The sequence below is a fragment of the Danio aesculapii genome, chromosome 1 (assembly GCF_903798145.1).
Source record: "Danio aesculapii chromosome 1, fDanAes4.1, whole genome shotgun sequence".
NCBI lineage: Eukaryota > Metazoa > Chordata > Actinopteri > Cypriniformes > Danionidae > Danio > Danio aesculapii.
In genome coordinates, this window is record NC_079435.1 from 21023440 (window position 1) to 21041827 (window position 18388).

Consider the following 18388-nt stretch of genomic DNA (forward strand, 5'->3'; position numbering starts at 1 on the left):
ATTACCAGACTGAGACTGGGGCACACCGGATTGAATGATTCATTGTTTTTAATTGGTATACATGAGAATGGATTATGTGACTCTTGTGACGTTAAAGAAACAATTGAGCATGTAATATATGAATGTTTAAAATATAGAGAAGAAAGAAAGGAACTAATTGAATATCTTAAGGAGAAAGGAAAGGAAGATAAAGATATAGGATACCTATTGGGGTATGAGTTTAATTATGATCGTATAGGATATAGGACTCTAATAAATTTTTTATATAATACAGGATTAGATAAAAGGATATAATAAAATAATATATAACTAATAATAATATAACTAAAATATAACTCATGTAAGTAAATAAAATAAGTGCTCTGTTACAAGTCTAGAGATTAAGGAGTTCAGTGTGCAGGGGGGAGGAGCTGAACACGCAGCGTCAACCGGCGCCTGGACTCTGAGGTCTGTGGGATTGGGGCAGAGCAATCACAGAATCTGGTTGCACAACTAGCACAGTAGGTGGCGATATGCACAAAGAATGCAATTCGCCAAAAAACGAAGAAGAAGAAGAAGAAGAAGAAAATAACATAGCAGGCTAGCACGCGCAGGAAGAGAGGAGAAGAACCGACACCTCCGCGCACAGAAACTATTCCCGTGCGTTAATATTCACATTTACCTCCTCGAACAACTACAAACCGGCGACCAGAAACCACATTTAACCGTTCAGCGAGTCGCGAAGTGTTCCCGGTTGTTGTTGTCGGTTTCATTTGTCGGCTTGTTGGATATTTAGCGCGTGTCGCTGTCGAGCGAGTTCGCGGAAGAGGTGGGTTGTTAAATTTACCTTTCATAAACCACCACAGGCATCCTGCTGTCTTTAATCCACAAACTATATGTTTACAACTATATGAAAGCTACACGTGTTGTACATTTTCAGAAAATAGTGAAAAGTCTGTCAAATGCGGGCGATTTAAATGGACAAGTCGCGGATTTCGAGCCGGTTAAGTTGAGAGGGGACCGTCTTTGCTGTCCGCTAGCCTTTATCTTGTCTCTCACCTCACTCTGCATATCTATACATCTGCTCTTTGTGTTCGCATTAGGTCAACGTCGTTCCTGCTTCGGACGCCAAAGCCCAACGAGATTACATTCAGAAGATAAGCAGAAAGTTTTCATCACGCGAGGCTTCAGTCGACGGCGGTGTAAATATGAGTTACAAGCCGATCGCACCCGCACCCACCGGCTCCAACCACACTCCCCCAGGTGAGTTTCACTGTGCTCTGCTCATTCATTTTTACGTGCTTATTTCATTTTGGTGTATTTTACGTCTACCATCTTTTTAAACGCACCGTTTTAATCCTGAGGAAAGGGGTCAGTGAACCTACAGTAAAAGAGGTCAGAGGCACGGATAAAAGGGGGAGGAGTTAAAGGAGCCATAGCCACCATCTGTCTTGCTCATTACATAAATGTGGTTTAAGTGCTGCTAACCGCGCCCTGCAGCGTTTATTTTTAAAACCATAACTGTTTTCCCTGTGTTAGTGTTGTGCCATCACATCTGTGTGTCCCATTCTGGCCTCTGTTTCTCCTTACTTCCTTACACACACGAACACACTGGGTGGCAACGTTTCATTGGTCGAATTTGGCCTTTTGACATTTCCTTGATTTGTGATTGGTCTTTCTTGTTTTCTGGTTTCAGGATCTTGTGGCTCTTCTCCATCACTGGCCTCCTCTTCAAATTTTAGACCAGCGTTTAGTGACTTCGGTCCGCCGTCGATGGGCTTTGTACAGGCATGTTTTGATGACATTGGGGGTTCCTGCAATTTGCTGTATTGAAATAGTGATCAATACCAAATGTGCATTTTTCTGATCTTTTTGCAACGACCAGTCTAAGGTTTGAATAGTACGTTTTTCAGATGTTTTTGGAAAAGTCTCCTCAGCTCACTGTGGCTGCATTATTGAATGAAATATAATATAGTGGCAGTAATATTGTATATTACTGTGTTTGACATTTTTATTTAACAATTTTATAAACCATTAATTAAAGTAACACATTTAATGTAGACATTGGCACATAAATGAGGCAGTGTACATTTTGGTTTCATATTTTGTAAGATTAAACATACAGAATGTAAGTGTATTTACTGTTAAAATCTGAAAACCAGTAAAAAAAAAAGTGTTACTTTTTGCTAACTTATGTACTTGCGTTATCTCAAATGTTTAGAAGAAATTGAGAGAAGTAAGCAGTTTTTACTTGTGACACAGCAGTCATGCATGCGTTACCAATTACAGAAAAACTACACACAGCATACATTGTCCTTTTTTGGGTTAATAAAACAACACGAAATATAGCCCACAGTCAGAGCAAACCTCTCATCTCATACATGCGTTGGCTGAGAGAGCTTAACGTGCTGCAATTTGATATTACAATTGAGATTGCAATTACAAAAAACGCCAGTAAATTAAGAAGATTTTCATCAGTTTGACCTTACAACGCAAATACATTTTTAAAAAATGCGCTGGATCTTCACACAACGCACACATTTTACGAAAACGTGCTGCATTTTCTCACAACACAACGGAAATGTTTCAAAAAGATCCCAAATTGTGACTGAACCAGCTATTTAGGTTTGGTTATTAAGGCTAATAAATATTAAAGACAAGGAAATCGAGATGTTAAAATAAACTTACCTTTCAAAGATCACCCACAACTTCACTGAGCAATAGTCAAAATACAGTGGCGTCTGTCACGTTTTTGGGTCCGCTTGAAACATTTCTGTTGTCTTCCGTTCTTTTTGTGTTGTGAGAAAATACAGCATGTTTTCATAACTTGTTTGCTTTATGAGAAAATGCAGCGCGTTTTATTAGTTTGTGTTGTGAGAGAATGCAGTGCGTTTTAGTAATTTGTTTGTGTTGTGAAAGAATGCGGCGCGTTTTACTAAATTGTTTGTGTTGTGAGAATGCAGTGCGTTTTATTAATTTGTTTGTGTTGTGAAAGAATGCAGCGCGTTTTACTAATGTATTTTCGTTTTTAGAATACAGCATGTTTTATTAATTGTTTGCATTGTGAGAATGCAGCATGTTTTATTCATTTGCTTGTGTTGTAAGAGAATGCAGTGCGTTTTACTAATGTATTTGCGTTTGGGAGAAAATGCTTCACGTTTTCGTAAATTGTTTGTTGTTAGAAAATGCTTCACGCTTTCGTAAATTGTTTGTTGTGAGAAAATGCAGCGCCTTTTCGTAGCTTGTTTGCGCTGAGAAAATGCAGCACGTTTTAATAATTGTTTGCATTGTGAGAATGCAGCATGTTTTATTAATTTGTTTGTGTTGTGTGAGAATGCAGCACATTTTACTAATTTGTTTGCGTTGTGAGAAAATGCAGCACGTTTTTTTTATTTGTTTTGAGAAAATGCAGTGCGTTTTCGTAAATTTTGAGCTGTAAGAATGCAGCATGTTTTACTAATTTGTTTGTGTTGTGAGAATGCAGCGTGTTTTCGTAAATAGTTTGCATTTTGAGAAAATGCAGCACCTTATTTGTTTGCATTGTGAGAAAATGCAGCACGTTTTCGTAAATAGTTTGCATTTTGAGAAAATGCAGCACCTTATTTGTTTGCATTGTGAGAAAATGCAGCACGTTTTCGTAAATAGTTTGTGTTGTGAGAATGCAGCACGTTTTATTGTGTAAAAATGCAGTGCATTTTTTTTTTTAATGTGTTTGCGTTGTGAGGATTTGCAGCATGGCTGTCATATGGATGAAGAATTTTACTTTATTTGCTGGCGTTTTTTGTAATTGCAAGTGTTTATTTTTATTGCAGCATGTTAAGCTCTCTCGGCCACTGTACTTGGACCCTTGATTCACGGTTTGCTTTTATGAAAAACTGAAAACAACAAGGTGCTTTAATATGTCGCATATTTTTAGGAAGCAGTCGACTGTGGCGTAATAAAAGCTCCACTGTTTTTGTGCCATGTCGCACTCCTCTCTCATCAGCAGTTGCTTGATTGCTTGGAGGTCCTAATTCCAAAATGTCTTTTATTTCTTTAGAGGCAAAGCAGAATTTTCAGCATCGTTATTTGAGTCATCAGTGTAACCTGATATTGATTATTTATAAAGCAACATAATTATTTGAAATGTTTTATTGTTTGAATGCAACTTTCCTAAACTGAAAAGTGCAACCCATAATTTATTTTTTTTTAACAAACATTTGGGAAAAGATAGATAGAATACAATAAAATGTGCCTAAAATTCAAGGTATTTGGCCATGAACCATAAATCTTTTTGAATAATTACAAACATTTGATTGGTAGTGTGTATTACACTTTTTTGTAAATGGGGTGTCACACAGACTTCCTCAACGGCTGTCTTGTTTTTTTTTTGTAGCCAGTCAAAGTGTCCCAGGGATCTACCTATAGTGAGCTGCTCTCCGTCATTGAGGAGATGAGCCGTGAAATTCGGCCTACCTACGCTGGCAGCAAAAGTGCCATGGAGAGACTGAAGAGAGGTACTCCAAAGCCTTCTGAGCACAGTACAGCATGCAGCACATTTGTAACAGTCAGTGACGTTTAGCCCCCTGGAGTAATGTGAGCCTAAGGGCAGTCAAGAGAGTTGTTCTCAGTTTTGTGCAGTTTTGCTTCTGCTCTAAGAAAGGATTTAGCATTTTACTCTGACTTATCATGTTCTAAATGCTGCATTTACCAAGCCTTATACACTACCTGACAATTTTGTCGTCGATCCCAGTTGTAAGAGCAAAAATAATAACTTGACCTCTAGTTGATCATTTGCAAAATGGCAGAAGGTAGATTTTTTTTTTCTGATGAATCATCTGTTGAACTGCATTACAATCATCACAAATCCTGCAGAAGAACTACTGGAATCTGCATGGATCCAAGATTCTTACAGAAATCAGTCAAGTTTGATGAAGGAAAAATCGTGGTTTGGGGTTACATTCAGTATGGGGGCGTGCGAGAGATCTGCAGAGTGGATGGCAACATCAACAGCCTGAGGTGTCAAGACATTTGTGCTGCCCATTACATTACAAACCACAGGAGAGAGCAAATTCTTCAGCAGCATAGCGCTCCTTCTCATGCTACAACCTCCACCCAAAGTTCCTGAAAGCAAAGAAGGTCAAGGTGCTCCCGAATTGGCCAGCTCAGTCACCAGATTTAAACATTATTGAGCATGTCTAGAGTAAGATGGAGGTGGCATTGAAGATGAATCCAAAGAATCTTGATGAACTCTGGGAGTCCAACAAGAACACTTTTTTTTTTTTTTGCCATTCCAGATGACTATTAAAAGTTATTTGAGTCATTGCAGAGATGTATGGATGCAGTCCTCCAAGCTCATGAAAGTCATACACAATAATAACTCATCCACCATGACTTTGTATTCTGTACTTGCCTTTCATAAAAGCCACTTCTGATACCAAGTGATCAACTAGAAGTCAAGTTATTATTTGTTGTTTCTAAACCTTGGATAGGCGACAAGACTTTTGTTAGGTAGTGTATATACATGCTTGGTGTTTAACAGTGATGCAAATGGGTCGATTTATAAGGGCTATAGGTCTTGAGCACCATCTGCTGTTAAAAACTAAGCTCAGAATTGCTTCTAGACAGAATCACGACACATTACAAATATCTCATAATTGATCTATGAATCAAGAGACACCGATTCATCGGCCTAGCTCCTGCAATTTGTCCTGGAACATTTGTAGTCTGAAAACTACATTCTGGAAAAAATATAGCAGTCAGCAATATAGAATGAGGATGCACAATGCTACAACATTTAAGCAAGTTGCATTTTTCCTACAATATTGGCAGCAAATATTCAAATAAGTACATGAACACCAGTTTTAATGTCAAGAGTAAATTAATACCCAGGATTAATTGTTAACCCTGGGTAAATTGTGAAGTGTGTTCAATATTTCCTTAGTGTGTGAAAAGCCCTAGACTTTAAGCTATTGTACTGCAGATTAATGAAGTGTGGTGTTTATCATTCATGTATAATACTGTAATAGGCTGTAGGCTATATATTGAATGTTACTGTTGGTATACCTAATAGATTAATTATGAAATATTAATTGCATATAAGTTGCCATCTAATGGCGTTAATTTTTCTATATTTAGGACTTTTTAAAATGAAAATTTATAAACAAATGGCCTGACATTGCTCAAAACATGAGTCAGTTTAGAGTATTTTTGTTAGCATGTGGTTTTATTCAATGTGGCTTAATGTGTGTTTGTTTTTCATCAGGTATCATCCACGCACGTGCTCTCGTCAGGGAGTGTCTAGCGGAGACAGAGCGAAGTGCTCGCACATAACATCAACACACACACACATCCTCCCTCCGGTACTCATCTCCCCATTGTTCTGTCTCTCTCTGCCCATCTATTTACAACACCATCTCTTTCTGTCTTTCTTATTGACCTTTGTTCCATTATGCATAGCCATCTCCCCGACGTACACCTCATGTAGTGTTACTGCGATTAGCATAGACATTTTTTAAGCCCAATTTTTGCAATTCTGTATTTAAATAAAAAACAAAATCAAGCATTTTGTCGGATTTTTAATTCCAGAGAACAAGTGTTTGTGGTAGAAAGGGAGAAGCGATTATTTATTTAGATTTTTTTCATTTTATTTGGCTTCAGTCACAACATACATGCAAAATATAGTTAAAAAGCATTATGAAAAAGTTTATTTGTAGTGACGTGTGTGTGTGTGTGTATATAGGTATGACATTGACGGTTAACAACACAAAAACGAGGCAAGTGGATTTTTTTGACGTGCTAACAACGTGTCTTCTTTGATCTCTCAACCTTAAAAATGAAGTATACATATACAATGAGGATATTATCACTAAAATGAATAAACATGATAAATATAAAAGAATAACATGAAAACTGAGGGCTATATAGTTGTAGAAATTCTTTTTAAGCAGTCTAGCATCTTCGGATTGTCTTTCATGGTTGATTCATTCAGACTGCTCTTGGTCAACAGCACATTTAATGCACAGGTTTGAGAAATTCTTTCATCAGCTGTATTCAAATATACAAAGAAAGAAGGCAGTAAGCTGGTATTCACCTCTTTTCCTGATTCATAGGTGTCTCGGATCCCATTGGTAACTCAATTATAATGATAGTTCAGGAATAAATGGAGGGCCAGGCCACTCAAAACTATATTTCAACAAAACATATGGAACAATAAGCGGGTGACGCTTTACATGAATGTGAGGGATGAATTTATCAGAGTGCATGTGCTTCTCTCCTTAAACATGGAAAATTGGAAGTTCACCTTTGTTTCAGCCCTAAAAAGAGAGACAGGCACAAAATGTCACAGGTTACTTAAATGATTTTTTTTTTTACTATCAATTATATGTTATTATTATTATTCCACCTAATGAAACTCACCGTGGTAGCTGCAGCAGAGGCTTTCCCACTGTAACTGAAAAGGTTTTTGTAGCGCCCCTTCTCCTCTTTCTCTTTTTCCCGAATGCGTTCCTCCATCGCTCTCAACTCCTTTGCAACAGAAGCTTCAAGCGATGGGTCGAATGCGAGCACTTTGGCAAAGTCAGCTCTGGCCTCTGCTTCATTCCACACCGCTGCATGGGCCTTCCCTCGTTTGAAGTATGCCTTCACATTATCTGACAGACATGAATGAGTATGGCTGTTAGAAATGCAAATAACAATGAAGTGCATTTACATCCACATTCTTCAGCTAGATATGCTTGAGCTGACAATGCATGTGGTAATGTAAAAGAGGCAACCGTTCTTCCATAAGGACTACAAGGGTTCAAACTCTGTCCTGGAGGGCCGGTGTCCTGCACAGTTTAGCTCCAACTTCCTTCAACACATCTCCCTGGAAGTTTCTAGTATACCTAGAAAGAGCTTGATGTGCTGGTTCAGGTGTGTTTAGTTGGGGTTGGAACTAAAATATTCAGGACACCGACCCTCCAGGACAGAGTTTGGACACGCATAAGAGCATGAACTGGCCGGCTTGTAAACGTGCATGCATAATATATGACAGGAAAGAATCCTCATAGCCAATTAAAACTCAATTTTCTTTATGTTGACCCAATAAATTATTAAACATATAATCTAATCTCAGGTACACATAGGACAAGTGGCACAGTTGTAGAAACTGAAAGCGTCCTGCTCATTACTGTAATAAGCAGAAAATATGGATGTGTGAATGTAAGGATTTAATTTAGGCACAGTTCTGTTAGGTACAGATCATTTTTGTGGGCAGTTCCACTGGGTTCCTTACCTTATACCTGGTAACTTTTTTAGTACCACCTCAGATGAAGTTTCAAGCAAGCCAAAACATAATAAACACACATTGCTGATCACTGATTGGTCCAAGAGAATTGTCACTACTAGTGTTATTGGGGGCACGAACCACCAAATGCACTGTACGTCAAATAGTCAGAAAAAAGCCACTGCTCGAGGACACCATTCCACTAGTAGCCAGTTTTGGCTGTGTTGTGGGTTGGTTTGTCTCACATATTTGATGATGTCACAGAAGTAGAAGCAATGCAACTATAGTGATAGTCCCACCCACTTTAAAAGTTACTACACTACAGAGGAAATGCAAAGTTCTGTGCAGTGTAAAAGAGTCTTTTTACTGATGGTCTGAACATGTTCATGCTGTCTTATTTACATCACTATTTAGTATGTTCATTAACTTTAGAGTGTTCGTAAAGATGATAACAGTGTAGGCTTTAATACAAAAGTGTTTACAAACCTAAAGTCAGGCATAAAAGTTGAGGAGTTGCACAGCAGGAATCATCATTGATATTTAAAGATTTGCTTTGATACTTGCCTTCATACTTGTTGATGATAGAAGAGCAATGGTCTAAAACCTCATAGTACTGGCCCAGAAGAAGCTTACACTGGCAATAGTTGAGGAGGAGAGGAGTGATCATCAGATCTAGTTTGATCCAGTGCTCATCACCTGGACGTTCCTATAAACAGGGGAGATGCTTAAATGTTCAACCATGATTATTGTGCTCAAAAATGAGAATTTTGATATTCTCATTTGAGAAGCAAACATTTGCCTGTATGTGTCTATTAGACTCTTAAGGCCCAGGATACAAGGCGACACATTGGGACCAAAAAGCTGACCAAACGGATGACTTGATTAAAATGAGAATATACGGTCTGTGTGAGAGGATGCATCTTTCCATGCCTGCAGGTGGCAGTAGTCTGAATTGTCATCCCACAAAGGAAACCAGAACTAGTGCTGCACACATTCAAAGCAGCGTTTACATACCATCTCTACAGTACTCTCTTTCACCACCAAGGGATTCCCTCAAGAAATATGTCTGAATATTAATAGTGTGCAGATATTTCAGAAAGACCACAGAATGATAGCTGACTTATTTTACTGGACTCCATTCACCATCCCTATGCCCTAATCCCTTTGAAGGGTTTACACTCCAGAGTGACAGCTCTGGGGTCAGTTGAATGTGTTGTTCGACATCGCATGATGGAGACCCGAAATGTCCATCGGTTTGACTCTTTGAATTAGTTCATTCTAAAGCAGGGATGTCCAAACTACGGCCCGTGGGCCATCTGCGGCCCGCAATCCGTTTGTGGCGGCCCGCGAGGCTTTTTATAAATATCAATATAATCTGGCCGCTATACAAAAAGGAACGTAATTCAATAAATAACCACCGGGTGTCGCTATGACATGCCTTCAATTGGGCAGCAGTTCCTGTTATGAAGTAAAACGAACCGAACAAACTGAAGGAAACATAATTGATAATCACGTTTTGGCGAGCCATGACGCAACCAAGAAAAAGGAAAATCAACAGTGAGTGTAGGATATTTCAGTCACGTTGGGGCAAAGAATATTTCTTCACAGAGGTCAGCGGATTATGTGTCTGTTTAATTTGCCAGGAATCAATTGCAGTAATAAAGGAATATAATATTAAAGACATGAAACAAAACATCAGGCCTACAGCAAATAGTAAAACAATTAACAGCTGCCCTATCAGCTCAAGAAAGTGCAAGAAAATTCTACACTGGCTAACAATGAGGTAGCTCAGCTAATCGCACAGCACAGGAAACCCTTCACTGAAGGAGAATTTATATAGGAGTGTCTGATGAGTGTTGCAACTGTAATTTGGTCAGAGAAGATTCAGAAGTCTTTCTAGAAACACAGTTGGATGACGAAATAAAATAATTTCATAATAATACACATACATACATATACATACATATATGCGTGTCTGTGTGATGTATGCAAAATCTGGCCCGGGACAAAGTTTATTTTTTTGTATCTGGCCCTCGGCCCAAAAAGTTTGGACACCCCTGTTCTAAAGGGTCCTTTTTAAGTGGCCAGTTTGGATCAACCAATATTGCGGTTATGATTGTTTTTACACTGAAGTGCCCTTCGTAGGCTGACATATCCCATTAGGAATGCACCATTTGTGTTCTGGCATTTTTTGTTCTCTTGGGCTGACTCATAGTCCAACAGCCAATCAGAGTGCCCATGCGCCAATGGTGGATGCTGAAACAGGTGAACTCCCTCCGACGAGAGGCAACACCAAACAAACAAGCCCAACAGATTCTTACCAACAGCCTGACGCTGCCCAGTGGCTATCCGTCAGCTTGGTGTGTTGCGTGAAAAGCCCTTCACTTATTTTACAACTCACCAAGAACCATGGTTTAGCTAATTATCTCCTTTTATCCTGTACTGTAGAAAACATCCATAACATCTTAGTGGATAACAACAGTAAATGAACAGAAATTGTTAGCTTTAGATGACCCATCCCTCTAAACAGTTCTCTTAAAAGCCAAAACAATTTGTTGTGAATGCATTCTTCAGCAACCACAGTTTCAAACATGTTTTCATATTGTCACAGAGAAGGATGCCTGCAGATTTACTAGGAACAAACAGCAGGAGCTGCCTTGTGAAGGAACACATACAAGCTGACATTCATTTGAACAGACTCCAGCCTAAATGTTTGTCAGCTTTAGATGATCAAGTTTTAACTGCTCTTGTTGATTGAGAAAGTTATGCTGCACATATTCATATATTCACATGAACATCTCTCTCAGCTTACCTTCATCTGTAAGCTCTTCAGGCAGGCGATGGCGTTGTAGTATTTCTCAGCAGCTCCTGAAATATCTCCACTCTTGAAGAGCGCGTTTCCCTCCTCATGGATCTGAGGTATGGCCCCCAGTTTCTCATCATCTGTCATTGCCCATATTTCCTGCTGGTAGGAGCCAGGAGACAAGACCTGAATGAAGAAAGCACAAAAAGACATCATTAAAACACCTTCAAAGAATCACCAAAAGATACTTTGTAATTAAAGTATGTTTGTCATCTCACTCATGATAAAAACAAACCCCAAAAAACACTCACTTGTAACAATTCCAGGGTGAAGACTAGAGGCTGAGGATTGGTCTGCAGCTTATCCAGATCATGGTGACCTAACGAGTGATGCGAGTGAACCTGAGCGATCCCGCAGCAGTGTCTCTGTCCTTCCAGCGGGTCTTTTCCTTGGCTGATGTTTCGTAGTGACAGAGAAACTAGAGGGTAGAGAGCTGTGTGCTGTTACAGTACAAACACAAACAAATCAGTACTGACACAATAAATAAATACATGCTGTGGAAATATACATTTATAATGTTTATTATAAATTACATAATTAAAGTGATATTTAATTAAAAACCAAAGAATATAACTTTTCAGATAAAACAAATACAATTATTCACAGGCACTTCCTTCTATTTTAAACATAATAATTCTAATTTCATTAGAAAAAGATACAGTGTATCCGGAAAGTATTCATAACACTTCACTTTTTCCACATTTATGTTACAGCCTTATTGCAAAATGAATTCATTTATTTCCTCAAAATTCTACACACAATACCCCATGATGACAATGTGAAAAAATATTTTTTTGAAATTATTGCAAATTTATTAAAAATAAAAACCTGAAAAAAATCACATGTACATAAGCATTCACAGCCTTTTTTGTGAAGCTCTAAATTGAGCTCGAGTACATTCTGTTTCCACTAATCATTCTTGAGATGTTTCAGCGGCTTATTTGGAGTTCACTTGTGGTAAATTCATTATTGGGCATGATTTGAAAAGGCATACATCTGTCTGTATAAAGGTCCCAGGGTTGACGGTGCATGTAAAAGCACAAACCAAGCATAAAGACAAAGGAATTGTCTGTATACCTCTGAAACAGGATTGTCTTGAGGCACAAGGCAGGGGAAGGTTACAGAAAAATTTCTGCTACTCTGAAAGTTCCAATGAGCACAGTGGCCTCCATCATCCGTAAGTGGAAAATGTTTGGAACCACCAGGACTCTTCCTAGAGCTGGCCGGCCATCTAAGCTGAGTGATCGGGGAGAAGGGCTTAGACAGAGAGGTGATTAATAACCCGATGGTCACTCTGTCTGAGCTCCAGCGCTCGTCTGTGGAGAGAGGAGAACCTTACAGAAGGACAACCATCTGTGCAGCAATCCACCAATCATGCCTGTATAGTAGAGTGGCCAGAAGGAAGCCATTCTACTCCTGTAATTTGCCAAAAGACATCTGAAGGACTCTCAGACCATAAGAAACAAAATTCTCTGGTCTGATGAGACTAAAATTTAACACTTTGGAGTGAATGCCAGGCATTACGTTTGGAGAAAACCAGGCACCGCTCATCACCAGGTTAATACCATCCCTACAGTGAAGCACGGTGGTGGCAGCATCATGCTGTAGGGATGTTTTTCAGACTAGTCAGGATAGAGGGAAAGATGAATGCAGCAATGTGCAGAGACATCCTGAATGAAAACCTGATTCGGAGTGCTCTTGACCTCTTCCAGCAGGACAATGTCCCAAAGCACATTGCCAAAATATCAATGGAGTGCAGTGTTTCCTCTAGGATTTTTTCCAGCTGTGGTGGCAGCCTTTTACACAGATCCATCAACTACCAATGGCGTTATTTCAATGACAAATGTCGTGTGCGCAGTATTACAAGTCGAGATCGCATTTATGTAATACGAGCATGCGGATCTCTGCTTATGCACCGATTTCCTCTGTTTATGCACAAAACGTCTTGCACGTTTTCATGTGTGCTCTCAAATAAATGCTGCTGAAGTGCGATTTAGTGCCGTTATGTAACGGGTATGTCTCCGACATTTATTAGTTTTGCTAGGAATATTTATGAATGTCTCTAATAGACCTACAGAGTGGCATTAATGCGTCCTAAAGTAATGTGAAACGGCTATAAACTCCAGCAAGATAAAATCATTACAAGCAAAACCACAAACCTTTTATCTATAAATAAAGTATAATTATATAAACTGTGTTCATCTTAACTGAAAGCTACGTCGTGTTTGCTAGCCTCATGCATCACGCACCTGTCAGTCAGTCAGTCAGCATGTCACTTTAAAGGGTTAAACAAACAGCGCACAGCACTACTACAATTACAGAAAAGTTTGCGCTCATAATAATTTACTTACCTTTTAATACGTTTTGGTGTGATTATAACCCGCTATAAAAAAACAACGACTGAATGATTTGAATGAAAAACTGTAATGTAGCTGTGGCGGGATGAATTTTGGTGTGGCCCCCCGCCACTGAAGAATGAATGTAGCGGAAACCATGGAGTAGCTTCACAACAACTCTGTGAATGTCCTTGAGTGGCCCAGGCAGAGCCCAGACCTTAATCCTATTGAACATTTCTGGAGAAATATGAAAATGGCTGTACACTGTGGCTTTTTATCCAACCTGATAGAGCTTGAGCGGTGCTGCAAAGAGGAATGGCCAAAAATTCCCAAAGACAGCGTCAAAAGTGGCTGATCTGTTTGGCGAAATATTTGACTGCGTGTCACTGCATATCAAACCACTAATATGATATAACTAAAGAAATCTCCACTGTGCTGAGCGAGAGCGCTTCTCTTCTGTTACTGACCAGCACATCATCGATGACATAAGCGTGCTTCAGCTCGGATGTAATGTGAGTACCGGTCGTCAAGGGCGAGGGGACAAGCGTGCTTCGGCACGATTCAAGGCAACTGTACATAATGTAAGTACGCCCTTAGAAGTTTCTAGATAATCAATGAAAGGATCCCAGGTCTGATAAAATAGAAATATGATTGTAGTTAAAAATGTTAGGCTACCAAAGTTTTCTAAATTAATTAATCTGCTCCAAACAGACCCAAAAAAATGATTTTAAAATATTAAAAAGCTAAAAAATAAATACAGCCAGACACATTACTGACCTTGACATCACAAGTGAATTCAGCAATTTCCCCCTCTTTCATAGTGGTAACCACTTGCTCCCATACAGGAAGCTTGAACTTCTTCCCCAGTATGAGCTCCATGGGTTTACTGTGACCTCCCATCATCCTGGAGTCATCCAACAAGGTGCCATCACACAGGCTAGTGCGGTAATGAAACTTCACCTTTCAGGAGAAAAAGGAATACTATTTAATCAGTTATTAAAACATTCCTTTTGGCAGACTTTGTGTAAATATGATCCAAGATCTTAGCATTTCAGCATTAAAAGGCAAATCAATTTTCAGATCGGCCCTCCCAAAGAAATACTACTACTACACTGCACCTCTGATCTGTTTCTCTTATTAAAATCTGCAAAATTTTCAGAATTCAACCATGTTTATTTTTCTAGTGCACATTTTTAGTCTTAAGGTGAACAATTACTCAGTGTAAATTAATCCACAAATATAATCTGACCAATTGTTTACTTTTAACAGTTGACATGTTTTTATAAATATTTGTATACAATACAGAATACAAATTACATTGTCAATGTAAAAAAATACAAGAGAGAGAAAGAGAAAGAAAGAAAGAAAGAAAGAAAGAAAAATAATAAAACACATCAAATAAACTTGAGGGTAAGACGTTTTAAGAATTAATTACAGTTTAGAAATTGAAGTCATAACAAAATTAAATAGTTCTGTTTGCTTTCTTTTTTTTATGTAATAAATTATATTTAAATAATGACCACATTCTTACAAAAACAGGAAAATATTTGGTATTAGTAAATTTGCATTTGTGGATATGGAATTTACACAGAAATAAATACAAGCATTTATTTTAGTAAAGGCACATTCATAATAACCCCCCCAAAAATTGTAGCTTCTTAATTATTTATTTATTGTGTTTGAACAATACAATCATATTAACCATAACAATGGATGATATTAAGTACAACAATGAACAAGGACATTTAATAATAATAAAAAAAATTATAAAATAATATAATAAAAAAAGGGTACAGAGGCAAACTATCAAATTTGAAAAAATGATAAAATTTTAGAGTTTTAACACTTTTTTGCTGTAAACATTTTGTAAAGTAGTAATTAAACAATATAAGTCTCAAAGGAAATTCTGCAAATTTGGTAATGATGAAGAAAATTTACATTTGTGAATATAATATTTACCCAATAAATAAATTGCCTATACATCCGTGTGGTTTGTCATGAGAAAAGTAACAAATTATATCACACATGGAAAAATCAATGTTAAACTTACATTGTGAGATAAAAAAGATGCATAAATCTGACCAAACACTTTCACATTTGACAAAAAGAAGATCAATCGAGTTACACAAGACACTATTTGATTTAGGATTACCAAATTTAGATACAATCTCGTTTGTGGTGTAGATATTGTGTAACACTTTTAAATGTAATTCTTTAACTTTGTTGGGAACATAGAATGTAAGGTAAGAGCTACGCTTTTTTTCCCCAATTAATTTTATCTATTAGAGAATTCCAAAGAAAACTTCCCCTGAGTGATTCTTTTCTTTGACTGAAACACAATTATTATATTAACGACCTAATATTTACAATCTAAAGTGTAGTAATAAAACCACACTTTAGGTCATGATTGCATTTGTCTTCATCTAAAAACTTTGGATCTTTTTTAACAATCACTTCAAAGACAAGTGGCAATTCATTAAATGAGCAAGGCCATTAGGTATGGCTAGGGCCAGACAGAATCTGCAGATGTTTTTTGCCATTTCTGCGGAGAATTTTGGTAAAAACCTGCGGATTTCTGTGGAATTATTTTGGGAGTATTATAACTAAAACCTTAATATATGAAATAAAAAATAATAACTTTTTAATGTTTATTTAATGTTTAAAATGCAACTCCAATTAGATTCACTTTATTTGGTAAACAAAGCAAGTCTCTCATATAATATATCTACTAAAAGAGAGAAAATATTACTGTACAAACTGCAATGTACATAAATCAGATGAACATTTTCATATTAGTCAATAATATTACTGTATTTAATTTAAAAAACTGAATAAATATAGATTTACACACGTTTACTCAAGTAAATAAACAGAATTAATGATGGGCTAAAAATCTGCAAAAAATCTGCCGAATTCTGCGCGCGCAGATTCCGTGTGGGCCTAGGTATGGTCTTAATCATAGTATGAAATTCTTTATGAATAACAGAGAAATTATATTTAACCATAAAATCACCATATGAATAGAAGTTCCCTTGTGAATCAAGTAAATCACAAAGATAATTAATATATTTTTCATGCCAATTCTTATTTTAAAAAATCCATTTATTCTTCACTAAGATGCTTTTGTTGTTCCATAGCTTCACTTTGTGCGGGGAGAAATTGTGAACGAAACATAATTTATGATTTAGATTTTAGATTATTTACAATAATTTAGAGAGTTTTAAAGGGAGTTTGGATGGAGCAAAACTACAAGTTTAACAAAATTTCAGACCTCCAATCTTTTTATAAATATTATGTGGGATAAATGACCAAATCGAATCTGTGGAAATGACACAGTTTTTAATCCAATTTACTTTGAAAGTTGATTTATTGATGTAAAAATTAAATGAATCATGTCAAAACCACCATCAGCTTTCCTCCCACAGAGAATGCGTTTCTCCAGAATAGTTTACACTTTCGAACGGCAGTACCTCTATAATGACGTCAGTTTGACTGCTTGGGCGAAATATACTTAGCCACGCCCCTCCTGTTAATTAAAGACGTCACGAGGTAAAGACGAAAAAATAAAACCCCCAGCCCCTACCCAATATTGACACTAGCAGAATAATGATAGATACTGGACAATGATTGATAAATACAACAAATACACAAACAACACAACCAGAGATGCCCACATATGCATACGTTGTGTTTAAATAATATTCCTTTCATGTTATTTAATCTTTTTTTAAGCATTTTCGTGTAGTTGGTTAAATAAACAGTTCTAAAAAATAACAAAGGTAATTATTTCATATATAGGGCTTTATAAAGTTAATAATACCGACGTCTATAAAATGTATACTAATACATACTCTGAGCTGTCATAGTGAAGGAAGAAAGTCTGTTTTCAAGACCGCGTTATGATATAGCATCAGGTATCCATCCCGATGTTTAGCTAACGGCTAAATCTCACTACCTGGCGCTTCCTTATAGAAACAGCACCTCAAACAATTTATAATCTGACAGGATTTTAGCGACATATACTTAACATCCCAGACTACGCGACCTGTGTGTTATTTTCGGGGAACCCAAGCCCGTTTTACCCTTCAAACTCGCGAATCCAGCTACGTTAGCTCATCTACATTTTGACACTTTAGAGATTGATTACAGTTACTTTTGTTCGCCCTTTCGATATTATATTGCAGTAAAATGTGCCCTGAACGTGATGTTACCTTTGTTCCGTTAGGGAAAGTTGAAAGCTCCCCTTTTCCCGGAGAAATGACTTTTTTCTGGATTCCCTCCGCTCTGAGCTTGATAGCAAGTTCCTCCATTCTTGTCGAAGATGTAGATGCAGTGTAGCCCTGTGGAGGGTAGAGAGCGCTGCTGCTGCGGCGACTCACAACCACGGGTTTACGTCATACACACGTCAGTACTCTGCTTCGTAAAAACAAGCCATCAGCCATTAAGTTATAGCTTTTTTCTGGCTAAATTTTACATCCTTAAATGTAAATTTTCAAAGAAACACCCTTACTGTTTTAATTTCAGAAAGGATTTTGATGTGAACTCCTTAAAAGATTAGTAATTATATTGCATTTAAAACTCTTTCTTGGTGTAAATACTTTAAACTTGTATAATTTGCTGTTATTAAGTAACTCTTTTAGTCTCTTGTGTCTTTGTAATTGTTCTTTCTTACGGTGGCTCAGTGGTTACACTGTCACCTCACAGCAAGAAGGTCGCTGGATCGAGTCCCAGTTTGCATGTTCTGGTTGTTTAGTTGGACTTTTCTTTAAAACCCTTCTATACAACAGAATGGATTTTATATATTTCTGTACTTTGATAACTCTGAGATAAAACATATCCTATACTACTACGTTAAGTGTGCAAGTTCCATGTTTATCAAGTGAAACAGTCTGAAACCAAATTTTCCTCAGTATAAAGTTCTTTCAAGATGTGTTGTAATGGTTTACAGAAATGCACAAGTGAAAA

The 18388-nt window shown here is 37.4% G+C and overlaps 2 protein-coding genes across 2 annotated transcripts; one reads left to right on the forward strand and one right to left on the reverse strand.

The window, feature by feature from the left end:
* The first annotated feature begins 576 nt into the window (after positions 1-576).
* cdk2ap2 (cyclin dependent kinase 2 associated protein 2) lies at positions 577-6520 on the forward strand. Its single transcript, XM_056457336.1, has 5 exons — positions 577-808; positions 1083-1242; positions 1676-1767; positions 4355-4475; positions 6224-6520. The coding sequence occupies exons 2-5, from the start codon at positions 1188-1190 to the stop codon at positions 6289-6291; spliced, it is 336 nt and encodes a 111-aa protein (XP_056313311.1). The 5' UTR covers positions 577-808; positions 1083-1187; the 3' UTR covers positions 6292-6520.
* A 36-nt stretch (positions 6521-6556) lies between these two features.
* aip (aryl hydrocarbon receptor interacting protein) lies at positions 6557-17760 on the reverse strand. The gene is made up of 7 exons (XM_056457325.1): positions 17635-17760; positions 14201-14383; positions 11339-11527; positions 11037-11213; positions 8789-8930; positions 7378-7610; positions 6557-7274 (listed from the first exon to the last, which is right to left on the reverse strand). Exons 1-7 carry the CDS (start codon positions 17731-17733, stop codon positions 7269-7271), a joined length of 1029 nt encoding a protein of 342 aa, XP_056313300.1. The 5' UTR covers positions 17734-17760; the 3' UTR covers positions 6557-7268.
* Between the last annotated feature and the right edge of the window lie 628 nt (positions 17761-18388).